This window comes from Antechinus flavipes, chromosome 2 (assembly GCF_016432865.1).
Source record: "Antechinus flavipes isolate AdamAnt ecotype Samford, QLD, Australia chromosome 2, AdamAnt_v2, whole genome shotgun sequence".
Classification (NCBI taxonomy): Eukaryota; Metazoa; Chordata; class Mammalia; order Dasyuromorphia; family Dasyuridae; genus Antechinus; species Antechinus flavipes.
Window position 1 is genome coordinate 541,597,774 of NC_067399.1, and position 27,465 is coordinate 541,625,238.

Below are 27,465 nucleotides of genomic sequence, written 5' to 3' on the forward strand. Positions count from 1 at the left end.
CTCTTTATCAATGAATCTTGTAACAAAGAAATTTTTTTAAGCAATTCAGCAAAATTAACATATCAATCAAGTGTGCCAATGTGTACAATGTTTCCCCATTTCTGCCAAGAAGGGAAGGCATGCCCATCAAATCTTCAGATGAAAAATTTTCTTTCAGACAGCACAGAGCTATGAAGGACTGCTAATAGAATGAATGTTGGAATCATGATTAATAGACTGATGTTCTTGAACAAAACCAATAATACAAAGTCCATTGGAGGAAATGTAAAATGTTAAATTTAGAACCAAAAAGTCAATCACCCAGGTTTGAGAAAGGGAGACTGGCTTGGTGCCATTCATTTATTCCATATCCTATCCCCCATTCCAAGCCTTGTTACTGAACAAGGATTAGTGCATCAGCCAACCTGATCTTCCTAGTATTGATTGAATGTGAAAAAGGTTTAAAGGTTTTAGTTAATTTCAAACTTAACATAACCAACATTAGGATGCAGTCACTAAAAAGAAAAAACAAACACCAAAAAACTAAGTCATAGGCTCCACTACCAGAGGCAGTGTGTTCTGATCATAGATGATGATAACAACAATAAAGATGATAATAGCATTTATATAAGCACATTCTATATGCCAGGCACTGTGCTAAGTACTTTACAAATTATCTTGTTTGATTCTCACAACAGTCTTGAAAAGTAAGTGCTATTATTATCCCTGTTTTATGCCCAGGCTCATCCAGTATCTGAATAAATATCTGAGGCCAGAACTGAGCTTAAAACTTCCTTACTCTAGGCTCTGTGCTCTATCCATTTTGCCACCTCACAGCATGTGATCTATTAGTCCTTTGGCACTATCCTCTGATCAGATCACATCTTAAGTATTGTGTTTAAGGTTGGATTCCACCTTTTTAGCAAGGACATTAAAAAGTAAGCCAGCAACCAGAGACCAATGGAAAAAGATCTGAAAATTATGTTCTGTGAAAAATGGTTGTTGGAACTAGCAATGTTTAGTCTGGACAAATGAAGTCTAAGAAAAGGAAGATATTGTAACTCTTTTGAAATATTTGAAAGGACTATCTCATATAGAAAACAGCTTTGGCAAAGGCAGAATAGGATAACATAAAAACAGATAGAATGTTGGTGGATTCAAATCCTGCCTCAGACATTTTTAAAACGAATGACCCAGGATAAGTCTCTGTGTTTCCTCACCCCAGCACATGTTTTACAGTGTTGTGCAGATCAGAAAAGGAGACATTGTTAACTATAGTGAAAAACTTAAAGGACCATGTAAATGACAGTTATTAATCCAGAATAAACTTTTGTTGTCTAGGGAAGCCAGAATTAGAACTGATTGGTAGGAATTTGGTGTGTGTATGTGTGTGTGTGTACGTGTGTGTATTTGTGTGAATTTTCCCTCAATAAAACAAAGATTTTTTTTTTAAAAAGAAGACAAGAAATAGTGAAGGAGGTGGGGTAGGAAATAGGGAAGAAAATTAAGGAAAAGAAAACAAGAAGGGAAAGAAAATGGAGAAAAAGAGAAAGAAAGGAAGGAAGAAAGGAAGGAAAGGAAGGAGGGAAGGAAGGAAGGAAGGAAGGAAGGAAGGAAAGAAGGAAGGAAGGAAGGTAGGAAGGAAGGAGGGAAGGAAGGGAAAGAAGGAGGGAAGGAAAGAAGGGAAGGAAGGAAAAATGGTAGAATTTTAAAGCAACTAGAATTTTCCTAAAAGAGGATGGTCTGCCACATAATATAGTAAACTTCCCATCCCTGGAGACATTTTTGAAAAGGCTAGATTACATAGCTGCTGTTCCAGGACATTATAGAGAGTACTAATTCCTACACTGGATGAGAATCTTGGGTTTGATTTCCAAAGTTCCTTCCCACTCTAGAGTTCTAGGATTATCTGAATTTCTTTTTTTTTTTTTCCCAGCTTTAATTTAATTTTATTTTATAATAACTTTATATTGACAGAATCCATGCCAGAGTAATTTTTTTTACAACATTATCCCTTGCACTCGCTTCTGTTCCGATTTTTCCCCTCCCTCCCTCCACCCCCTCCCCTAGATGGCAAGCAGTCCTATATATGTTAGATATGTTGCAATATATCCTAGATACAATATATGTTTGCAGAGCCGAACAGTTCTCTTGTTGCACAGGGAGAATTGGATTCAGAAGGTAAAAATAACCCGGGAAGAAAAACAAAAATGCAAATAGTTCACATTCGTTTCCCAGTGTTCTTTCTTTGAGTGTAGCTGCTTCTGTCCATCATTTATCAATTGAAACTCAGTTAGGTCTCTTTGTCAAAGAAATCCACTTCCATCAGAATACATCCTCATACAGTATCGTTGTTGTCGAAGTGTATAATGAGTCTGAATTTCTTTTAATCAATTCCTGATTCTAAGTTGTAACTGTTCTATTATCCATATGTGTGTGGGGTGGGAATTGGGAATGTGGGAGTGTGCTCTTGTAGGGAGGGAACCGCAGTACTTGGCCAACTGAGCTCAAGGGCCATTGTGCTCTCACATATAACAAGAGTCAACTTTGCTTTGCCTATGTGAGATACATAGATATCTACATTCAGTTTATTGGCCCCTCTCTCAGTAATGGATACACTGAGGTCATTTCACTCAGAGCTGGCCATTCTATTGATCTCTTCCTCTCTCTCTGATTTCTTTTGCTCCAGACATGTCAAATGCTCATTGAATGAAGGAGGGAATTTCCAGTGTAAGGGCACATTCTTGGCAGAGATTTCTACAGTCTAACAGTCATTCAGTCCACCTCCCTTCCCCCGTCCGACCCCAGATCTTGTTGCTGAACAAGGGTTAGTGGGTCAACTAGCCTGATCTCAAGCTCACAATCCCTTCTGCACCCAGAACTAGCTAAATTTGATGTTGAGTGATAAATGACATAAGATGTTTGAGTTGTTCTTTCTTATTCCTTCTCTTCTTCACAATCAGGTTTATATTATTCCACTGTTGTTCCTAATATTTTCCCAGGCCAGGACTTAAGGGCTGTGTAGGATGAGCATAAGGAAATCCTCAGTCATCATGCAGAGGAATTTTAACCTTGGAAACTTGGCCAAAAGAACTTTGGGACTAGTCTCTTAATGTTTTCTCTATGCTCACTTCTCTCTCATTTCTCATTCCATCTTCCCACCCTATTCCCATGACTCTCGTGGTTTTGCTTCCATGGAAAAAACAGGAAAGTTTGAGATCAGGACAGTATATTTTAGAAGGCGCAGAACCACTTCCTGTTCTTTGGGAGGAGACCCCTGGAGATGTTTTATCCTGCTTATTAGGAGCAAATGAGAGCCATGTACTGTTTCTTCGTAATCTCCTATTTTTCATCCTCCCTACTTGCTGATTGTGAGGATTCAGGTCATATTCATTGTTCAGTCTGAGTTGATTTATTTTTGTCATTACTTCATTATCTGCAATCAATCATTTCCATTCTCTCCCCCACACCCACCCCCTTTACTCTATCCCCAGGAATTGGATAGAGGGATAAATGAGGGAAAAGTTGGGAGAGACAGAATGGTGCAATGGGTAGAGTGCTGAACCTAGATTCAGGAATATTCACCTACCTGAGTTCAAATTTGACTTCAGACACTAACTGTGTCATCCCAACAAATCACTTCACCCTGTTTGCCTTAGTTTCCTCATCTGTAAAATGAGCTGGAGAAGGAAATGGCAAACCATTTCATTTCAGTATCTTTGCCAAGAAAACCCTAAATATAGTCATAAAGTTGACACAGCTCAAAAATAACTAAATAAAACAATTCATAGAGATTGCTGCTCTCTCTGCCTTCCTGTTCTATTTTTATTTTATTTTATGGATATCTCTTATTTTTAATATCTTTATTTCTAAATATATTATCCTCTTTTCCCTAATCAAAGAACCATCCCTTGTAACAACAATTAAAAAAAAGAAGATATAGAAGGAATAAAAAGAGGGCATTTAGCAAAACTAACCAATCCATCAGCTGGGTCTTAACAGTCTTTGCAGTATTCTACATCTCATTGCCCCATGTTGCTTCATTAAAGGGAGGGAGGTGCATTTTCTCATCTCTTCTTTGGGGACCAGCTTGGTCATGATTCCATATATTTGTGATCTGTATCATTCCTATATTATTCCTAAGGATCTTTTCCAGACTGTTGTGAGGTTGTATCTTTATTGTTCTTTTTCATTAACATTATTATAGTCATTGTGTGTATTGTTTTCCCGATTCAGCTTACTTCACTCTGAATCAGTTCATATAAGGCTTTCCACGCATCTGTGAATCTTTTCCTCTCCCATCACTCTCCGTTTCATTCCCATCCTTCACCATATATATAGTAGACACTGGTGGTTCATCTTCTTTGAATTCTAAGAACTATGTAGATAGTGTGTAGCGGAGAAGCATTAGATCGGTGGTCAGACATCCTATGTTAAAATACCAACAACCCCTGGGTAGTACACAAGGGACCTCCATCTGAGAGCACAGATTATCTCTTTTGTCCCACTTCTTCAACAGACTAGAGGATCATAGATTTAGAACCAGAAGGACCTTAGGTCCTGCAGTTCTTTTTACAGAGGAGGAAACTGTGGCCCAGGTAGATAAAACGATTTGCTTGAGCTCACACAGGTACCAAGCAGTGGAGCCAAGTGCCGGGCCCCCTATTCCAGCGCTTTTCCCTTCAGCACTGCTGCCTCCAGGATTCGTGTGCCCTCACTCCGGGGACTTAGAGCTCAACTTTTCCAGGCCAAAGGTAGAGTTCCGTCCTGGAGCTCTCCCTTAGAGTAGCGCCGGATCCCCTAGGTGTAGGTCCCCGGGCGGCCCGGGGTTTCCCGGCCGAGGAAGGGTGGCTCGCTCCTGATCATTCTCCCTCCCTCTGTTCCGCCCCCCAGGCAGGTCCCCAAGTCAGAGGGCGCGGCTCTGGCCGGCAAGTTTGGGTGTCTGTTCTACGAGGTCTCCGCCTGCCTAGATTTCGAAGCCGTGCAGCACGTGTTCCACGAAGCCATCCGGGAGGTCCGCAGGGAGCAGGAGAGAAGTGCGCCGGCGCGGCCCCTCTTCATTTCTGAGGAAAGGTCCATTTTTCATCAGGCCCCCCTCACTGCCAGGCACGGCTTGCCAAGCTGCACCTTCAACACCCTCTCAACTGTCAACTACAAGGAGATGCCCACTGTGGCCCAGGCCAAGCTAGTAACAGTCAAATCCTCCCGGGCCCAGAGCAAGCGCAAGGCGCCCACCCTGACGCTGCTGAAAGGCTTCAAGATCTTCTGAGGCCCTCGCCATCCACGCCCCGCTGCAGGGGGCACGTGGGAGAGGAAGGACGGGCCAGCGTTAGCAGGAGCAGCCCCGGGGCATCGGATAGAATTGTGTCCCGAGACTTTGGGGCAGGCGCTGCCCCGGACTGACTGGGTCCCGCTCCCGGCCCGGCCCAGCCCCCGGCTTACTTACTTCTGGAACGGGAGTTCCAGTTATTGGCACTGAGTAGTTGAGCTTGCCCCGGGCAGGTTTCCCCCCCCCCCCCCTCCCGTCAGGAGGGGATACTTGTGTGTGATTTTGTTCTGCAATCCATGGAGTTCCAGTTTCCACGGCAACCGAAGCAGCTGTGACCTTGGAGAGTAACAGCTGTGGGTGGGCGGAAGGCAAAGGCTCCGGGTCTCACAGACAGGACACCGAGAGAAACTTACGAAATCTCTGCCTTTGAAGCCGAGTTCAAAGGCTCTGTACCTCTTCTTCCTGCCTCCCTCCCTGACTTCGGGAGTCCCAGCGGCCAGATGTGGCTCCTCAGGCACAGCCAGGAGCCGCCACGCTTGCTACCAAGTAAAAGAGGAGTCTCTCGCTATGGCGGACAGGGAATCTCGCAGACCGTTCCTGGGAGCACAGAGACCCCTGGTGGCAGGACCGGGAACAGCTGTTGGGTTTGACCAGCCTGGGTTTGTGGGACAGTGACTTCCATCCCAGCACATCCCATTCCCATGAAGGTCCACAGGTCAACCACTACGGTTCCCGGCATCTCGCCAGTGGTGCCTGATTGAAAGACCCTTCCATTTTGGGTTAAAATAGACCTGCAAAGGATGACTTGAAGAAAAACCAAGCTCGTAAAGATAATTCAAAAACTCTGAAGAGTATGTGCGGAAGAAGGAACAGCCTTCGCTTTTGCTTAGATGGCAGTGGGAAGGTTTACATGCTGATTGCATAGGGGTGTACGAAGCTCTGGTCTTTTTTTCCCTCAACATCCATTAGTCACCTCACTCTGTAGACCCCAAAGGGGACCTTCCAACAGCCTTACTCAGGAGAGAGTCTTCTACTGAAGTCATACTAGCGAAAGGAAACCAAAAGTCTTAAGGGAATCAACACCTAGAGTTAAAAATAATGTCTGAATGATCTAGAGAGCAAACAACATACAAAGTACCATTCCCTAAAGTGGTTTGGGTTTAGAAATGCATTATGCCAAATCATAGCTGTGCTTGGACAGAACTCTGGTCCCTAAAACACTTTTTTTTTTTTTTGTCAACGAAACTATTATTTTTCCATAAGTTATTTGACCCCGCCTCTATAGCTTAAGGATAATATGAAAGAGACATCCTCAGGGTCAGGCCTCTCTGTATATACAGCTCTTTACAGTTTTGTTCACATCTGTGTACATTTAACCATTTGAATACATATGCAAGTTTTGTTGAACACTTCTGGAAACATTTTAATAAAGAATTCTTAGAGAAAAATAATAGCATTTTAAATGGTGATTTGTCCTTTAGTTTTCCTTAAGTACAAAACATTTGGCCCACAGTTACTGTTTATGTCTTTGGTTACTATGATGTGTTTGGCAGAACTTTGGTGGTTTTAATTTAACCCACCAAGCAGGCACCTGGTGTTGAAAATACTTCCCTGGTTTTCATTTTTCAGCTCCCCGTAATCTCACTAGACTCCAGATTCTGATGACTCTGGAGCAATGTCGACATGGGCTTTTTCTTTCCACTCAACTGTTGTCTGTTCTGCGTTTTGGTTTTGAGAGAGCAATGTTTCCTTTAAAACATTCAAGCCATTATCATCCTTCGATGACGAAGGGTCCTCCTTATTGTTTGTAGTCTCAGAAGAGGATTTGATTTTCATTTCTTGTTTTTCCTGGGAATTCATTTTCCGTTTTCTAAGAAGAGGGGAAAAAAAGATACAAGTAGCTGAGATCGAATACTCATCCCCAGACTTCAGACACCAAGGTTAGACGATGTTCGAGTTATCAGTTCTTAAGGCTTGGTGTCTGATATGTGCAGAGGCTCTGGGTTGGCTGTGTCAAATAAATGGCCTCAAGTATAAACTAAACATTTTGTATTCCAGCAGAGAAAATGGCAGATGGTATGTATGGAACCATTAGTGCTAGAACAAGATAGTCTTCCTTTGAAAGGTCTCTCACACCAACTCCTTCGTTTCAATTACTAATGCAAATACTATAGACCAGAACCACATTACTTGTCCAAATTATTATAATTACTGGAGCCTCTCCTCCCTCCTATATATAGCCAAGTTAATCTTTCTAATCTCATTTTATCCACATTGGTTCCCGCTTCAAAAACCTTCAATAGTTCTCCATTGTTTACAGAGGCAATGAGGCAGTGTGGTAGTTGGATATTGGACTGAGAGTCAAAAAGACCCGAGTTCAAATCCTCCCTTAAAGACTTAACCTCTTCTCCTCATCCCCATAGAAGGGCACTCTTCTTGTCACAATCTGGAGCTAGCCCTTCTCGCTAGTCATCTGTTATTAGTTCCAATATAAATAATATACTATAGACAAGCTTACTAAGTATTCCTCAACATAGGGGAAGATAGCAAGATTTTTCTGTTGGTTAGAAGATACATCTGGTTGGCACAATGGATACAGCTCTGGGCCTGGAGTGAAGAAGACCTGAATTTAAATCCTATCTCAGACTCTGAGCTGTTTGACCTTGGGCAGCTTAACCTTTGTCTGACTCAGTTTCTTCAACTGTAAAATGAAGATTAATAGCACTTACTTCCCAGACCTGTTATAAGGACCAAATGAGATAATAGTTATAAAGCACTTAGCGCAGTTCTAGACTCAGCTAGAAGCTGAGGGGCATTGCTTCCTGCTTCTGGGCTTTGCTTCTTCAGAGCCACTTAGCTGCTATTTTAGCACATAGTAAGTGCTAGATAAATGCTTATGGCCTTGCCTATTTCCTTGTTGAGTTTGCTGAGGATAGATTTGCATAATATAGGTAGGAATGTAGTCGAGGTGATTGGAAAATAATAATCTTGCCTTCTTAGCTTATCTTTTGCTTTGACTTAATTTCATTTTCCTACTAGACCAAAGAGGATTTGGAGAATGTCTGGCCCTAAATTAGATGTCTGGATCAGAAGTCTATAATTTCCTCCCAGACATGGAGTTTGAAAAGAAAAGAATTTACATTAAGACTTAACTACTTAACCCAACTTTCTTTCTTTTGCAACATGATCAATATGAAAATGATATTTATGACTTCACATGAATGACAATGAGAGGGGGAGGAAATGACAGAAGAAAATTTGGAACTGAAAATAAAATAACACAAAGACAGAAGGAAGAAAAGAGTGAAGGAAGGAAGGAAGGAAGCGGGGAAGGAGGGTGGGAAGGAAGGAAGGGAAAGATGGAGGAAAAAAAGAAGGAAAAAAGAAGGGAGGGAAGGAGGGAGAAAAGAAAGGAAGAAGAGGAGAAAAAGGAGGAAGGGAAAAAGGAAAGAAGGAAGAGAGGAAAGAAGGGAAGGAGGGGAAAAGGAAGAAAGGGAGAGAGGAAAGAAGGGAGGAAAAGAAGAGAGGGAAGGAAGAAAAGAAAGAGGAAAGGAGGAAGAGAAGAAAAGAAAGGAAAGAGGAGAGGGAGGGAGAGAAGAAAAAGGGAGAAATAGAAGGAGAGAGGGAGGAAAAGAGGGAAGGAGAAAAGGAGAAAAAGAAGGAAGGAGGGGGGAATTAAGGAAGAAGGGAAGAAGGAAAAGAGGGAGGGAGAGAGGCAGGGAGGGAGGGAAGAAAGAGAAAGAAGAAAAAAGGACTATAACTAGATTTTATTAGTTGGGTGTGGCTATAAGTAAAAGATCTTCAATCAGTCCTTATCAGGCAGAAGTTCTTGCCATCATATCCTGATGGATTAGAGTTAAGATGGCAATTGAATGGCCTTGAAGAGATGAAGCCTTGAAGCAGGAAGCAATGTTCAGCAGTTTCTAGCTGTGCCTAGAAACCATCACCGAATCAAGTAGCATTGCCCAGCTGGCATCCATCATATGACTGGAACCACTGGTCTTAACCTCTGTCTGTTTCTATATAAAATGGGGATGATAATAGTATTTGTCTCTCAAGGTTGTTGATGAGAATAAAATGAGATAGTATTTGTAAAGCACTTTGCAAACTTCATAATGCTATATAAATACCAGCTATTGTTACTGTTGTTAGTTTTACTGGAAAAGAACACGGTTCAAGTCTTGATCTGACTGAGCAATCTATAAGAACCCTAGAAACCAATGAATGGATCACTCATCAAGAATCTGGGCAACAACCCCAAGGCACAGAGCCAAAGGTTCAAGTTCCAACAGCTACCACAGAGCTAATATCCTAGAATGTCCACTGAGGTGAGGTGTTGTAAAATGGGGCGAGCATTTGTTAGAAAGTCCCTCCCTGGTAGGTGGAGCCTAACATTTATTCAACAAATATTTCTATTGCATGTAAGGTGTTGTAAGGAATATATTTTATATTAAATATAGAAATGTAGAATAAAGAGTTAGACATTATAACAATGAAACAAAGTAAAAAGTGAAAAAATAGTAAGAAAAACTCAGTTTTACAGAGGTTCAAAAGCAATATTGGTGTAATAATAATAATAATGTATCAGGATTATAATGATTAACCATCAAAGATAACAGAATTTTGTAAACCATGTCTCATTCCTAAGTAAATGTTTACTAAATGCTTATTGGATTGGATGTTCATTGATTGATGACTTTGTGGCAGATAATATTAATGATGATTAATAATATATTTACTAATAATAATATTATTAACAACAATTAATAATAACTGACATTTAAGTAGTCCTTGATGTTTTCCAAAGCATCTGATTATATTAATATTTCATCCTCATATCAATCCTGTTAGGTAAATACCTCTGGTATTAGCCCCATTTTACAGATCTAGAATTTGCCTACAATTTTGTAACTATTGAGTTCCAGAAGTGAGATTTGGAATCCAGCTCTCTTGTGGGGTGTTTGTTTTGGTTATTTTTTGTCTAGGATTCTTTTTAACATATCATTAGTTCTAAACACTATCTACTGAAAAAACTTATAACACATGATCAGAAATTTAATTAGGAAAAAAGACACTGACTGATTTATCCCATCTTTTCATTTTGCCCCCTCCACCTTCAACACTGAGCAAAGTTCCTTTCACATAATCAACTCTCAAAAAATATCTTTTGAATGAATGAGTTGGTTACTATATAACCTTACCATGACATCACTTGTCACTGGATTCTAGTGGTTATTAATGAAGCTATGGAGTGTTATGATTTTTAAAATTTTCCATGAGTTGTCATTGAATTCTATTTTGAATAAGTAATAGTATAATTTTGGAAATATTCCAGTTTTTCTCTTTAGTCTTTTCCTCTCTCCCTTCCTTATCTTACAGGGGTTGCAACAAGGGGAATTTGGGTGGCAGCATTTCATTTATCATAGGCTGAACTTTGAGAGGTCCTTGAGGGTAACATATTCCCAGTTCTAAACTATGGGCAGAAGCCAAGAGAAGTCAAACAGGGTCCAGAATAAAATTTTCCCAGGAAAAGCCACCTTATTCCTCTTTTTTAAAAAAAAAAAAACTTATTTATTTTAATACACATTGCTTTACAAATCATATTGGGAGAGAAAAATATCTTATTTCTATTAAAACAAAATTAGAACCACATTATTCAAAGATGACCAGAGAGCTTAAATAAATAACTTTCTAACCTGTTTGCCATGATACTTCTCCCTAGAAGGAAGACATTCAGGACTAATACTGCACATGAGAGGACGAGGACAGCAATATTCCATGGTGTAGCTGTAGAAAGAAAAGATACCAACAATTGTTACTCAATCTTTTAGTAGGATCTGGTGGTTATGATCCAACACAATGGTACTTCGTGTTTGTCAATCAGTCAGCCTCACTCTTATCTTCACTATGGGGCACTGGGCAGGGATGCTGAGCAAGGAAAGAACTATCTCCAATCTTAGGGAGCTCCTACTCTGATGGGAGACACAAAACCCTGTCCAGAATTTGAACTAGCATAAGCAGCTAGGGCTTTATCTAGGTGATGACATTGATGGGATGGAGTAAGGGAAGGAAGCTATGTTTCCTCCTCCTTATCCTTGATTTCTAACTCACATATTCCTTCCATATCCAAGTGCTCATTAAAATCTAATTTTCACCTGGAAACAAATTTCCTGCCATTTCCCCCACACACACTGGTTGCTTTTACTCACACCTGCTTTTACATAGGGTCAGGAAGGGCAACTGGTATACTTGCTTCCATTGCCACCTTCAAATCTTTCCTTTTCCACTATCATTCAGCAATCACATAACCTTTTTTAAAGTTTGTTCTGTCCTGTACAGTAATTTATCACCTATGGACCACTATCTTTTTTTTTTTTTTTATAAATTTTATTTTATTTAATAATAACTTCGCATTGACAGAATCCATGCCAGGATAATTTCTACACGACATTATCCCTTGCAATCACTTATGTTTCGTTTTTTCCCCTCCCCCAGGATGGCAAGCAGTCCTATATATGCTAAACATGTTGCAGTATATCCTAGATACAATACATATTTGCAGAACCGAACAGTTCTCTTGTTGCACAGGGAGAATTGGATTCAGAAGGTAAAAATAACTCGGGAAGAAAATCAAAAATGCAAATAGTTCACATTCATTTCCCAGTATTCCTTCTTTGGGTGTAGCTGTTTCTGTCCATCATTTCTCCAATGAAACTCAGTTAAGTCTCTTTGTCAGAGAAATCCACTTCCATCAGAATACATCCTCATACAATATCGTTGTCGAAGTGTATAATGATCTCCTGGTTCTGCTCATCTCACTTAGCATCAGTCCATGTAGTGGACCACTATCTTTCCCAATGACTTCAGTTGTTCCACCTTAACCCCTTTCCAACTTTGTCTTCCTCTTTACACTTACCTCCTAAGACTCAAGTCAACTTCAACTAAGCACAGGAGGGCCGTAACTCAGATTGCCCTGCTCCCAAATGAATGTACTTTCAGAATTCTTATCCAAGGCTCTCTTGTTTTTAGAAACGTCAGAGTTTTATGGAAATAAATAGGTTTATTTTTATAATGTCCCTCAGAGAGAGAGGAAAGTGGTATTGTCCCCTTTCCCTATGGCAACAAAATCATTAGTAGAAGTTTTCCTTTGATTTCTGCCCTCAGAGGAAATAATAAAGAGATGTTTTCATTGTGTTTATTTTATTTTTATTTATTCACATTTGGGAAAAAAAATGAGACTCAAATAAAACAAAAGAATATATATTCCTATTTGGCATTATATTGTTATTATATAAGCAGATTTATATTTCTCATTTATAATTCTGATTTGGTTTTTAAAATTCAGTATTTTTTTTCCAATTATTTTTGGTCTACTTTCCCCTGGCTTTTTATTGAATGTAATTTTCAATGCATCGTGGTCTGAAAAGGATGCATTCACTATTTCTGCCTTACTGCATTTGAGTTTGAGGTTTTTATGTCCTAATATATGGTCAATTTTTGTATAAGTTCCATGAACTGCTGAAAAGAAGGTGTATTCCTTTCTGTCCCCATTACATTTTCTCCAGAGATCTATCTTATCTAATTTTTCTAGTATTCTATTTATCTCTTTGACTTCTTTCTTGTTTATTTTGTGGTTTGATTTATCTAATTCTGAGAGTGCAAGGTTAAGATCTCCTACTATTATAGTTTTGCTGTCTATTTCTTCTTGCAGCTCTCTTAATTTCTCTTTTAAGAATTTAGATGCTACACCACTTGGTGCATATATGTTTAATTAAAATTCAGTATTTTTTATTTTGGTTCCAAATTCTCTCATTCCCACCTACCCCTCCCTCATTCACTGAGAAATCAAGAACAACAAAATCCATTACAAATATGTTTTTATCAAGCATTGCAAATTACTGTATTAACCACATTCCATAGATATATAATATATGCATATATATTCAAACACATACACACATATACTTTATATATGTGTGTATTGTTTGCATATATACATATGTATGCACATATATACATACCTCAATTTGTATCTGAATCTATAATTTCTCTGATAGTAAATAAGCTTATGTTTCATCATGAGTTGAATATAATAGTTTTTAAATGTTATTCTCTGAGCACATGATAGCTTGTGGTTTTCCAGTTATATAGGGCAAGATCTTTCAGAGTATCAGGAAAATCTCACTGGTAACTTTGAAAAGCTGAGCTCATCCCAATGGGGTTCCTCTCTGGCTGGCACTAGACTGCCTTTACCTTGGAACACTTTTTCTCTTCTCATGAACATTCCCTCTCTATTTTTTTCCATCTTCTATATTAGAATCTATTTGATCCCAGGTAGTTTGCAATTCCTCATATGTATACCCCCAATAAGACAGGCTTCCTGCTTCACTTTGTTTTGACATGGATCTATCTATTAATTTTCATCAATGGGTATGGGAAGTCCCTATCAGTACCATTGGGTATTTAAGAAATTGACATATATACTATGAATTTTTAAAAAAGAATTCTCAGGCAAACATTGCCCAAACATATGCAATATTGTACAATGACTAACTGTAGATAAATTAGTTATTCTTAGCAATACAATGATCAAAGAAAATTCCAAAGAACTCAAGGTGAAATATGCAATATATTTCCAGAGAAAGAACTAAAGAGTCTGAGTGGAGATTGAAGAATACTATTTTTCACTTTATATTTTTTCACATTTCTTTTTTCTTTTTGCCTATTTCTTTGACAACATGACTAATATGAAAATACACTTTACATGATTGCATATATAAAACCTATATTAAATTGTTTACTGTTTTAAGGAGGAAGGAGGTAAGAGAGAGAAGGAAAAAATTTGGAAGTAAAATTTTTTTTTAATGTTAAAAAGTAGTCTTTAAATGTAATTGGGGAGAAAATAAAAGACTATTTTAAAAAATAATTCTGATAGTAAAAGGGAGGTGCCTGAGAAGGCATACTTTAATTCTTCCATTGCCTCAATAAATCCCTTACTCACTGGATGATTCACTGAAAGTATATCTCTAGTAGGGGTTTTTAACCTTTTCTGCCATGGATATTCACAACCTGCTGAAGTTTATGGTTGGCCTCCTCAGAATACTGGTTTTAATTGCATAAGATAAATAGAATTACAAAGACAACCAATTATGATGAAATAGAGTCATCAAAATATTTTTTTAAAAACAAGTTCACTGGACATCAGGTTAGGAACCACCTGATCTAGGGAACTCTTTATTCCTTTATCTATGATAAATATTGTCTACTTTATCTTAAAGCTTTGATTTCTGATAAAATATCAATTGCCCAAGTGAGTACAATACTTCAGCTAACATCACTGATTAATTTATTAGTAATAATGAGCCTTATTTCCTTTTCTTTTCTTTCTCTGGAGATGTATAGCATTTTTTCATGTTGAGTACTTTGGAATTTTCTTTGATCCTTGAATTGCTAAAAATAGCTAATTTATTCACAGTTGGTCATTGTACAATATTGCATATGCACAATGTTTGCCTGAGAAACATTTTTTTAAAATTTGTAGCATATAATGTCAATTTCTTATTGGTTTAGGGGAGAGAACGTAAAGATAGTGAGTGAGAGGTATTTACTGTGTAGAAGTTAGGAAGAGGGGCAGAATAGAGAGACTAGGAATTGTTCTGGGCATTTTCTCTGGTTATATTCCAGCCTTGGAATGCTCTCCTAGGCTCTGACTATAGACTTTTCTGGCTTCCTTTAAATCACAACTAAAATCCTGCCTTATCTAGGAAGCCTTTCTCAACTCCTCATAATTCTATTATCTTCCCTCTGATAATTATTTCCTATTTATCCTACATATAGCTAGCTTTGTATATATTTGTTTGCATGTGTTTTCTCCCCTACTCCATTGTAAACTCTTTGAAGGAAGGAACTGTGTTTGGTAATTTTTTTTAATCTAACTAGCACATTTTGGTTTTGCTGATGAGTCATTCTGTCATGTCAACTTTTTGGGATCCTATTTGGAGTTTTCTTGGCAAAGATACTAGAGTGATTTGTTATTTCTTTTCTTTTCTTTCTTTTTTTTTCTTTTTTTCTTTTTTTAGTGTGTCCCCATTTTACAGATGAGGAACTGAGGCAAATAGGGATTAAGTGATTTTCACAGAGCCCCATACCAAGTTCATGCCAAAGACTGAGATCTTCCTGACTTCAGACCTGGTGCTTAATCTACCTGGCTTGCATCACCTAGCCACCTCAATCTGCCATGTAGTAGTGGACAGAAGGTCCCTGTCCCATTCTCGTAGCTGACTCCCACAGTTTGAGCATTCCAGAAAAGAGGGGTCGACATCAGAAATGGCAAAGCAACTTGATTCAAGATGTCCCCTGAATAATACAATCAAGTAGCACCCAGTTATGCTGAGTGATAAATGAGCCCAGGAGAAAGAAAAAAAAATAACTGGATTTTCACCAAGTGATCTCGATACATGGAAGAATAGGACTAACACATGGGGACCTCTTACCTTTTGATAAGAATGCCAGCAAATTTCAGGCACCAAATGTTGAGATTGATTCTCAGGCACCAAATGATAAGATTTAGGAAAACAATTGGTACCAAATGTTGGGATTCGGTCTTGTGAAAAATTCACAATGGCCATTCTCTTTGGCAAAAGATAGGTTTATTTATGAGAAAAGGCTACACACAAAATGAAGAGGTACAATAGAAACCAGAAATGGTAAATATGAAATGGATTTGGGAAAGCATATATTTAGTAAGGAAAGGGATTTTAACAAGTAATAATGGAAAAGACAACTTCCCTAGTGGAACTCATAATTAACCAGGAGAAACAAAATACTCCATGAAGTGGGAGTGTGCTCTTAGCCCACAGATGAACTCCATAGAGTTTAGCACACTAAAAGATTTAGCTATAAGAAGAAGAAAGACACCATAAGGCATGGGGAAGGAATAAGGAGAAAATCACCATAAGGCAGAGTGTTATGGCAGGCTATAACCCAAAAGGGATTCAGCAAAGATAATGGGGGCCACAGACAGATTTACGAGGGAAATTTCAACTTGGGGGTTTGACATAACTTGACTTTTTGATTGAACACAGTAAAGTGGGGTTACTCAAGAATTCCACAGGGGTGGGTTGAGCTGATCTCCATCAGTGTCCTTCCCTGCTTGCCTCAGGGAGTAATCTTATTAGTGTTTCAGGCTTTGTCTGCCAGCCCCACTGAATAACCCAGGACCTCATCAGGAGTAGCCATCTTGTATCTAAAAAACCCCGAGTCAAACGTGATCCATAAAATGGGAACTCTTAAAGGGAGACAATGGCAATTAACTAAGTGTTCCTTCATTAGTTACCAACTGGGCCCAAAGAAAAACAAAATTAGGTTTTTTCCACTGCCTTTCCCCCCTAATTGTTAGCCCCAGAAATCTTCTTTTCTGAGCATAAACTTTAATTATTGAATGGGTGTATCCTCAGTCAAACAGACTGTTTGTTGAAAGACCTTAGCTTAAAAAAGTCAAGTTCTCCCATTGCATCCAGAGCCATCTTCATTCATCCTGATCTATAACTGGCCACTGGATCCTGATGGCTCTGGAGGGGAAAGTGAGGCAGGTAACCTTGCACGACCCTCCCTTATTTAAAGCGAATCCACTTGCAAGTTGTAGCATCACCTCCTATGTCATGGTCTTCTTCAAGAATGAAGGACAAATAACAAACCAAGAACTTACAGTCATCCGTCCGGTAAAGCCACAGAAGTTCCTCCAGCTCTTCTTCTGACCACTCTGACCCCGGCAGGGCCCCAACATGCCCATCACTACCATCCATGTTGCTATGTTTCTGATGTGGATTCCCTTACAATGCCTCTGGCCTTCCTGTTGCCCAGTGAATCACTCAGGGCTGAGACTAAAGCCTGGAAGGTTTGCCTAGAAGACTTGGAGGCTGCTAGAGAGAGAAGATTGCTTTGCAAGTTGGTTCTTGAAGTTTTTTACTCTTCATCTAAATGTCAGAGGATGAGGCAGCTGGTTTTCTGGACCGGGAAACTGGAGAGGAAGCAACAAGGATAACAAAGAGGTAGATCTTATCCTGACTATTAAAACTCTTACTTGCTTTGATCCTGCTTCCTTTTCTAGTTCTTGCTTCTTTGCAGAGCTCTATCGAAACCAGTTTTAATATAAACTGCTCTTAGTAAAAGGATTCTAAAGCAATCCTGGCCCCAGAATGGACTATGTGATCAGAAAAAATAAATATTCAATATTGGGATTAGTTTAACTGATATCTGTTTCTCAATTCAATTAGCTAAATGGAGTAAATGGTGAATATGGAGTCAGAAGATCTGAATTTAAATCCTGCCACAGACAATTAGTAACTATATGACCATGGACAACTCACCTAATTTATTAATCTCAGTTTCTCTATCTATAAAATGGGGATATTAATGCTTTACAGGTTTGTGTAAGGGTCAAATGAGATAATGATAATGAGTTTTTTTCAATATGTATGTGTATAAATATAAAATAAGGTACATTAAAGAATGAAAATGCTCTAACAGCAAGGGACACAAAAGGTATGGGAAAATTTCATGGAGGTGATTCCAGATCTGAACCCTGAAGGCAAAATAATTCATGGTGGCTATGATTGGTTGGACCTGACCTTTACTGGAACTCCGGGAGAAGAAAGTCCCTTTACTTATGCTGATCACCAGTTCTTTGTAACTTCTAGTCTCAGAGCTGTATTGAGGCATTGAAAGAGTAAGTCACCACGTACCACACACCCAGTAAGTGTCAAAGTGAGTCTTCTTGAGTCAGAAAATAATATAAAAATATATACAAAATAATACAAAAAGTAACTAAGACACATTGAGTTTAGTGGGAAGGGAGTTAATATAGTAGCTTAGAGACAGATGTTTTCCAGATATACTGATAGTCTCCTGTTTTCAACAATTTATTTTTGCTAAATGAATGCTAGTAGGTTAAATTGTTTCTCCATAGCAGAAAGTGGCTCTGTGAATAGAGTTCTGGGCTTGGAGTCAGACAAACTTGAGATAAAAGTTGGCTCTAAATACTAGCTGTATGACCCTGGGCAAGTCCCTTAACCCTGCTTGCCTCAGTTGTCTCGTCTATAAAATGAGGTAGAGAAGGAAATGGCAAACCCCCTCCAGTATTTTTGCCAAGAAAATGTCAATTGGAGTTTTGAAGAGTTACACATGAGTGAAAATAACACCTAAAAGCTTACTCATGCTGTCAACACACAAATCAACACATTTTAAAAATTGTACAATCTTTAAAAGTCATTTCAAGTAATCCTCTAAATAGAATGATCGATAGTCTGGGAATCAGGGCATCTAAGGTTCTAAATCCTTTATCTCTCTGAGTCTCAGCAACCTCATCTGTAAAATGGAAAGACTGAACTAAATGTTTAAGGTCCTTTTCAACTTAAAAAATTAGGATTCTATGATCTCATTATTGGAATTTATGTTTAGCTTATCTTCACGGGCCCTTTTCAAGTTGCCTTTTCCAAAACAGCCCAGAAGCTGGGCAAAGAGATGAACCCATTGCCCAGAGATATTTTAAAACGTACCTGCAGAGTCCAAGTGTAACCAACAAATGTTTCTATGAAGGGCAGAGTTTGGCCAAAGAAGACTTTCCCTTTTCCCAGTCTAAAGTAGTGGGGCTGAATCTCCCTGACCTTGCTTATCTCCAGTCAAGCCTTCAGATTTTCTAATAACACCTTCTCCTACTTCCTTTCTCTCCTCCAGTCTTGCTGAGTGGAAAGTCTTGTCTCAGATATTCACATTCTTAGACACACTTCATCACCTTAGCCTAAGAACTCTGCTATCTAAGTTTAAACTCTGCCTTTAGAGAAGTTTATACAATTTCTAAATATGTATAATTATAGTTCCTGAGTCCCTAAGCCAGATGAAATGTCCAGCTGACTGAACTGAGGACTTTTCCATTGTTCTAATTAACTTGTGACTTCAAATATTTATTGCCACCTTCCCTCTTCCCCATTTACATTCTCTCTTGTGTATTTGTTGTTGTTCAGTCTTTTTTAGTTGTGTCCAATTCTTTGTGATTCCATTTGTAGTTTTCTTAGTAGAGATATTGGAATGAGTTGCCATTTCCTTCTCCAATTCATTTTGCAGATGAGGAAACTAAAACAAACAGGGTTAAATGATTTGCTCATGATCACACAGCTAAGAAGTATCTGAAGCTAGAGTTGAATTTAGGAAGATGAGACTTCCTGACTCCAGGCCTGGCACACTATCCACTGGGCCTCCTAGCTGCCCTCTCTCTGTATTTAAATAAAGACAATAAAAAATGATTGTATATTTTAAAGGAAAGCCAACTTTAAAGTACAAATGAATCAAGGAGAAACAGCTTACCAAAAGGAAACAGAGATTTAGTATTTAAAACTTCCTCTATTTCTTAGAGAAAGAGGGAGAAAAAGGAGATGGTTTACCAGTTGCTTGGGTTTCCTCAGTGGGGTTCCCATTCACTAAGCAAAATTTTGAGCCAAAATTTATCACAGTTCCTATTCAAAATGTCCTTTATCACCCGCAACTCAGCTGTCACAGCCATTCCCCAATTTGTCACAGACACTCCAATTTCTCTAGCCAGCAGAACCCCAGACCAGTCTAATTCGAACCAAATGATTTAATGCCTTCTGGAAAGTCTATGCTTTCTTTTTGAGATATTGTTCTACATTTTCCAAATCCTTAGCTAGGATTTGGACTCTGGACCCAGTCACAGGACAGACAATATGAACCCTTGTGACATAAACGATCTATTTAAAGCCTGATAGTATTTCATCTCACTTCTTATACATTTCCACTTACAAACACAGCAGACAGACAATCAAATTTAGCAATATTGATCGGTTACCAAATCCTGAACTTCAACAATTCAGCTGTAAGGGCGAATGACCTGAATGAAACTAGTGACTCATTCTCTCTTTGGGGAAAGAGAAAGGGAAAAAGAGTGGGGATTAGAGAGCTGGGATTTCCTCTTTCTTCCTACCAAGGAAAACAGTTTCTTCTCTTGGCCATAATAGGCAAACTCCATCTAAGCTGGATTGAGATAGTTACTCTGACTCTGAGGTCCACAGTATACTCTAGATCTAACTTTTCCTCATTTTTTCCCCCATTTCACACACACACACACACACACACTCAATCAATCAATCAAAAACCTGACCCATCAAAAACAAAAATCCAAATCTATCCACCAAAGACACTGGTGAGAGGAAACAGAAATCAAATGTACTGTTTGACTAAATTGACCATGTCTTTTTCTTAACCAGCCAATCAACAAAAGCCATAGCTAACAATTTTGGTACCTGGGGAAAGAAACAAAACAAAACACTCTCTCAGATCTGATTTGTAATTCATAATATGGAAATAGTACAAGAAATAATTAAGATGAATACAATTGTGTGGGAAGGAAAATCAATAACTATAGTGACTCACAGACAGGGGCAAGTCTGGTGGCTACCTATTTTAATTATTTTTGCTACGTAGATGCTATGGTCAGTTTTTTCTGCCTGAAAACTGTGCATGTGCTATCAATGTGTAAATGTGACAGATTTTTAGTATAATTTTTAAGAATATTTTGCACTCTCTAAAGGTCTATTCCGTAACAAAGTACCCTTCATGTATCTTAGATATAGTGCAGAAATCAATTGAACAATCAATTTAATCAAGAAGACAGATTCTCAAGTCTGTGTACACTCAATCTAAATATGCTTTCTCTAGGGAATGTCCTCCCTGATTCATCTCTGTGTTCAAAATGCTCCATTCTTACTTATAATCTCTAACTATGAACACTCTCCTTGTGACTATGCAACATCTTGAAGTTTAGATAGAGGAACATAACTTTTTTTAACAAGTTTTTTTTTTTTTTAAGTTTTATCCATGAGCAAAAAATCATCCTATTTGTAAATTTAAGGAAATTTAGGGAAGGGAAAAAAAGAAATCCTAAGAAAATTTCATCTATTGAACTGAATGTGGCTGCAATTGTGATTTGATTGGAATCAATGGTCTGCTCCCCTTTCAATACATTTAGCCCCCTACTTTTTAGCACATGTAAGAAAAGTAAAAGTCAAATTCCTTCATGTCATGCTGAAAAATGTGGTATATTAAAGATAAAAAAGAGCATGATAAAGTATGACATTTTAAAATATTTATCTCACAAGATATCAGCATGCCTATCTCATCTCAATCTGTGTGATATTTGTCATATTTGTCATTAGCAGATCTAGACAACCTATTTAAGAACAGAGACATAATCTTGTTGATCCCGGTCTTTATAGTCAAAACTATGTTTTTCCAGTAGCAATGTAAGGCTCTGAAAGTTGGATTATAAGAAAAGGCCAGCCACTTTCAAACTGTGATGCTGGAGAAAACATTTTAGAATCCCAAGGACAGTAAGGAGATCAAATCAATTCCTACTTAAAGAAATTAATTCAAGTTATTCACTGGAAGGTTAAATGCTAAAATTGAAACTTAAATACTTTGGATACATAATGAGAAGACAGGATTCACTGGGGAAAATAGTGATGTTGGGAAAGATTGAGGGTGAATGAAGATGAGGATGGCAGAAGATGGGAAGAAAAGAGACCGTCATGGAAGCAATGAACACAAGTTTGGATAGACTTCAGAAGATAGTGGAGGACAGAAGGACCTGCTGGGTTTCAGTCCACATGGTCACAAAGAGTCAGACATGACTGAATAACAACAAAATGAAACATACACTAGATTGATAACATGGTTAAGCATTCCTGAAATTTTAGGTGGAGGACCAATTTTTAGAGTATGGACTCGGGAAGAAAACATAAATGGTCCAAAGAATACTTACTTCTTTTCAACTTAGCCCTACAGGGACCTACACAATAAAAGATGAGAAGCAGCTTACTGCACACCCAATGAAGTGTGAGAAAGGAGTCACTGCAATTTGTCCAATTATCCATGTCCTAGCTGGGCCCTTTTATCTTCTTCTTTACTCCTATCACTGCTTTCTTAGTGAAGCAGACCAATATGGAAAATTTCTTCTCCCTTCTAGCTGAGCAGTGCTACCTCACTAGACATTAAGGATTTGTGATTTTCTGGATAGCAGAGAAGTCTGAGTCTGAGAAGAATTATGTGACTTCTTCAGAGTCCCATAGTTGGTCAGTGTCAGAGTCAGGACTTTAATTTCAGTCTTTGCAATGACAAATTCAGCACTATATTCTACCAAAGTGTCAAACAGGAGACAGGAAACTCTTCACACTCCAGGAATCTGGCCAAGCCAGATTAAAATGTTATTGAGAAATAGTGAGCAATAAACAAAAATGCAATAAAACCTAAGTAATGTTCACTTGTGATTTTATCAGTCAATATATGGCCCGCAGGAATCTTTATGTATTCTTTAGTGGCTCTATTTCTAGTTGAATTTGATACCCCTGCTGACTCTCACATGGCTAGAGGTCTCTGAAAAGTAAAATGTTTCACACAATCCATTTAAATGCTCCTTCTGAATAGTAATTGCTGTTGTTCAGTCTTGTCTGACTCTTCATGACCCCATTTGGGGTTCTCTTGGCAAAGATATCGCCATTCCCTTCTCCAGCTCATCTTACAAATGAGGAAACTGAGGCAAATAGGGGATTAAGGGATTTTTGTCCAGGATCCCACAGCTTGAGACGACATTTGAGCTCAGGAAGATGAGTCTTCCTGACTCCAAGCCTGGCACTCTACTCATTGCACCACCTAGCAGAAAGTCTGTATAATCAAAGCTAGGGTTTTTTAAGCAATGTAAGGCTGTGAGAGTTGGATTATAAGGAAAGCTGATCCACTTTCAGACTGTGATGCTGGAGAAGAGTTTTTAGAGCAGAAGATAATATTACTATCCCTGAATTTTAAAAGTATTTTGAGAATAAACATTTATAATAATTATAATTATATAAATATAATAAATAACTATATATAACTATATACTGTCTCTCTCTCTCTCTCTCTCTCTATATATATATATATACATATAAAACTATAATACCCACAGAAAGATGTCATGCCCTTACAGAATGATAAATTCAGAGATACAAGAGAACTGAGAATACTACTAATCTATTTTTGAGGTTATTATACAAATGAAAAACCAAGGCCTAAGTTGAAGGAACTTGCCTAAGATCACACAAATAAATGGCAGAAGTTAGGGTTTGAATCTAGGGCTTCTGACTCCAGGTTCAGACTTTTAGTTATTATTCCCACTGTCTCTCTTGACATCCCTGAACTCCCATGAAGTTAAAATTAACAAGGAACTCACCTAGAATGCCCTGATTCTAGGACAAACAACTGATTCTTTGAAGCAGCATAATTCTTCTTTCTTCACTTTCCACTGATCACCCTCCAACCACATATGCTGAGCAGTCCCTGAGGGAGGGAGGTGTACCTTTTAACTGAGAGTGATGACTACAGTCTTTTAAAGCCCCAACCCACAAGGGTAACTCTCTTAACAGTAACACACCCACTTCTAAAGTTTCCCTTGTACAACTTAGAGGTGATTGAACTCTGTAACAAGCTGACCTCTGAAATCTCTTTAAGGTAGATTCCTGTCACCAGATATGGTTACACAATCCCAAAGAATACCTGTTTCACTTATTTCCAATTAAGAATAAATGAAAAAAAGTTTGATCCCATAACCTGGTAAGCTTTTTTTTTTTTTTTTTAAACAGAGACAGAGAGAAATGGAGAAAGAAAAAGAGAGGAATACAAAGAGAGGAATACACAAAAAGAGACAGTCAAAAGCAGAGAGATAAAGACAGAGACCCAGAGACAGACAAACAGAAGAAAAAGAAAGGAGGAAGGAAAGAAGGAAGAGAAAGAAAAGGAGAGAGGGAGAAAGAGAGAGAGGGAGGGAAAGAGAAAAGGGGGAATGAAAGGGAGAGAGGGAAAAGGAAAGAGGGAAGGAGGGAATGAAAGGGAGAGAAGGAAGGGGAAAGAGGGAAGGAGAGAGAGTGAGGGAAGGAAGGACAGAGAGAGGAGGGAAGGAGGAAGGGAGAAAGAGAGGGAGAGAAGGGGGAGAGAGAGAAGAAGGAGAAGAAGAAAAAGGAAAAGAGAGGAATAGAGACATAGGAGAAGGAGGAAGAAAGGAGAGGGAAAGGGAAAGAGGGAGAGATAGAGACAAAGAGAGACAGAGACAGAGACACAGAGAGACACAAAGAGGTGAGAGATTCTAGTCGTGAATGACTCCAGTTTGACTTCATTTAGCCCTGCAACCGAAGATCTACTCTCTCCAAGTACTATTGTTAACAAAATTTTACTGTATTTATGCCTAAACTGTGAATAACGGGTGCCGTACAAAGCAGGCCTAGAGATAGATTTTTAGAAATCAAATAGCAATTTAATCAATTGATTTCAGAGTGAGGAATGTGATTTGTAAATCAAAAGGTTTCCTGGAAAGGAGACTTTCCTTCCTGCATAAAAAGCAGATTTTATACACATATCCTAAGTGGGAAGGGAGGGGGGAATATGTATTACAATACAATCATTTTCAGGGCCTGAGTGGCTTTCCCAAGACAAGCTCAGGAGTGCAGGACAATATGGGTATTCTCAAGTTCTGTGCAAACAGTTCTTAAATGATTATTTCAAATCCTGGGGGGTCATTATTTAGTGGGGGACATGACCAGAGTTCTGTGATGGGAACAGGTTCTGCAATTTTTTATTCACTTCATTTAACATACACAGGAGAATATTGTCAAGAATTAATTGAACATTTCAAGCTGTTGTGAGACTCAGACTCCTAAGTCAGAATCTGCTGGGGAAATTGTAGCTCTGAAAATTTTAAAGTAGTATATTCATTACACATATCATATCAATTTATATGAAAATCATAATTACTTTCCCATTATCAATATTTAACAATATAAAAAATTTAACATTAACAATATTTAATCAAAGAGTTTGCTTTATTAAAACTTCTGATTTGTCATCAAGGTTAAGATCACAAATACTTTATCTCTCATACATGTTTCTCCTTCAAAGCAAGAAAATGACTGAAATCTGTTGGAGAGGAATATATTTTAATTCAGCAAGCATTCACTAAGGGTCTGCTGTGTTTCCAATACCAGGTTAGGTAGTAAAGATGCCAAGACAGAAACATAAGCATCTGCCCTCAACTAACTTATCTTCTATTAGAAGAATATTGTTGTTTTATTTAGTTGGTTTTTCAGTTAAGTCCAATATTTTGTGATTCCATTTGGGTGTTTCCTTTTTCAGTTTATTTTAGAGATGAGGAAACTGAGGCAAACAGGGTTGAGTAACTTTCCTAGTGTCACAAAGAGCTTAGCTTTATGAGTGTCAGAGGCTAGATTTGAACTCAGTCCTTCCTGACTCCATGCCTGGTATTCTATTCACTACACCATTTAAGTGCCCCTGACTAGAGCAATAAAGTATAAGTAGTAGTAGTTCGTGTGCAAAGGAATCTGGGAAAAGGAGGGAATGCAATGGTTGTGAATTGTGGGAGAAAGACAGTGCAAACTCTTGGTATTTTAAAACTTTTCCTGATCTGGAACCAGTCTATTTTTCCACAATTATTTTACATTGATCTCCACATTTTACATGACCACAGTTCAGGAAAACTGACCTTTTTTGCTATTTCCTGAATTGAGGATTCTGTGTCCCATTTCAGGATGTATTCATGTAGCTCCTCCTCATTTCCTCACCCTTAGCTACCTTCTAAGGCCATCTTGGGTACCATTGCCCATCTATAATAGGACCACAGATTTAGAACTGGCAGCCACCCAGGCTAGTTATTTCATCTTACATTTAAGGAATCTGAGGTTTGTGGAGATTAATTTACTTATAGGCTTTTATCTCCTTACTCTGGACTATTGTAATAGCCTACAGGTTGGTCTTCTTGCCACAAGCCTCTCCCCAATCCAGTCCAGCCCCCACTCAACTGCCAAAGTGATTTTCCTAACATGAAGTTGTGACCATACTGACTAATATAAAGTATATTTAACATGATTGTCCATTTATGACCTGTAACAAATTGCTTTCTGTCTTGGGGGTAGGGAGGAAAAGGACAGAGAAAAATTTGGAACTCAAAACCTTACAAAAATGAATATTGAAATCATATTTGCATGTTTTGGGAGGGGGAATACTATTTTAAAAAATTCTGATCATGTCTCACTGAGCCACCTCCACCCCACCCCCAACTCAGTAAACTTCAGTGACTCCCTATTAACTCCAGAATCAAATGTAAGATCTTCAGGCTTGTAAAACTCATTATGACATTAACAATAATCACACATATCCCCTTTCTCCTCCATCTTTACAGTCTTCTTATACTTTACACTTTCCCATGCTCTCATGTATCCCATGTTCATTGCGTTTCTTGTTGGGTTTGTTTGTTTTTTAAATCAAGACATTCTATCTTTCCCCATGTCTATAATACTTTTCTTACTTACCTCTTCCTCTTGGCTTTTTTGGCTTCCTTCAAGTCTTAGCTTAAATCTCATCTTCTACTTTTCCAAACTTTCTTTAAGTTTAATGCTCAGGTGGGACGAAATGCTGGCCCTGGAGGCAGGAAGACCCAAGTTCCATTCCAGCCTCAGAAACTTATTAACTGTGTGATTCGAGGCAAATCATTTAACCCCGCTGCCAAACAAAAAAACAAATAAATAAATTATTCCAGTACGGCCCCTCTGTTGATATTTTCTTTCTTTATCCTGCATATAGTTTCTTTGAACATAGTTGTTTGCTTATTGTCTCCCCTTGCTTGGGAACTCCTAGAGATCAGGGACTGTCTTTTGCTTTTCTATGTATACTCAGTTTTTAGCACAGTGCCTAGAACATAGTAGGTACTTAATAAAAATGTGTTGAATGCAGCAATTCAAAGCAATTCTAAAAGACTTGGGATGGAAAATGTCATCTGCATCCAGAGAACTATGGAGACTGAATGTGGATCGAAGCATATAAGCTTCACCTTTTTATTATTTGTTTTCCTTTTCCTTTCTCATGTTTTTTCCCTTTTAATCAGATTTTTCTCACATAGTATGACAAATATGGAAATATGTTTAGAAGAATTGCACATGTTTAAACTATATCAGATTGCTTGCTGTCTTGAGGAAGAGGAGGAGGAGAGAGGAAAAATTTGAAACACGAGTTTTGCAAAGATGAATGTTGAAAACTATCTTTGCATGTATTTGGAGAAATAAAATACTATTTAAAAACATCATTTGGGATCTTGCTGGGCCTTTGTAGTC

General features: G+C 38.3%; 2 protein-coding genes across 2 annotated transcripts in view; one reads left to right on the forward strand and one right to left on the reverse strand.

The window, feature by feature from the left end:
- Window positions 1-6,699, forward strand: part of RASL12 (RAS like family 12) — a 22,758-nt gene extending 16,059 nt beyond the window's left edge. Inside the window, exon 5 of the mRNA XM_051980865.1 lies at window positions 4,873-6,699. Within this exon, the coding sequence (XP_051836825.1) occupies window positions 4,873-5,248 (376 nt within the window). The 3' untranslated portion in view covers window positions 5,249-6,699. The remainder of the gene's footprint in view (window positions 1-4,872) is intronic.
- Window positions 6,646-24,077, reverse strand: SLC51B (solute carrier family 51 subunit beta). The gene is made up of 4 exons (XM_051980866.1): window positions 23,523-24,077; window positions 16,956-17,267; window positions 10,945-11,035; window positions 6,646-7,118 (listed from the first exon to the last, which is right to left on the reverse strand). Exons 2-4 carry the CDS (start codon window positions 17,050-17,052, stop codon window positions 6,893-6,895), a joined length of 414 nt encoding a protein of 137 aa, XP_051836826.1. The 5' UTR covers window positions 17,053-17,267; window positions 23,523-24,077; the 3' UTR covers window positions 6,646-6,892.
- Window positions 24,078-27,465: the final 3,388 nt, after the last annotated feature.

What these genes read in the sequence shown, in the direction of transcription:
- SLC51B (XM_051980866.1), bottom strand. Translation starts at nt 17,052, where the DNA reads ATGGATGGTAGTGATGGGCATGTTGGGGCCCTGCCGGGGTCAGAGTGG. An exon ending in GCTTTACCGGACGGATGACT is followed by an intron (nt 11,036 to 16,955) that starts GTAAGTTCTTGG and finishes TTCTTTCTACAG; the next exon opens with CTACACCATGGAATATTGCT. An exon ending in AGAAGTATCATGGCAAACAG is followed by an intron (nt 7,119 to 10,944) that starts GTTAGAAAGTTA and finishes CCCTCTTCTTAG; the next exon opens with AAAACGGAAAATGAATTCCC.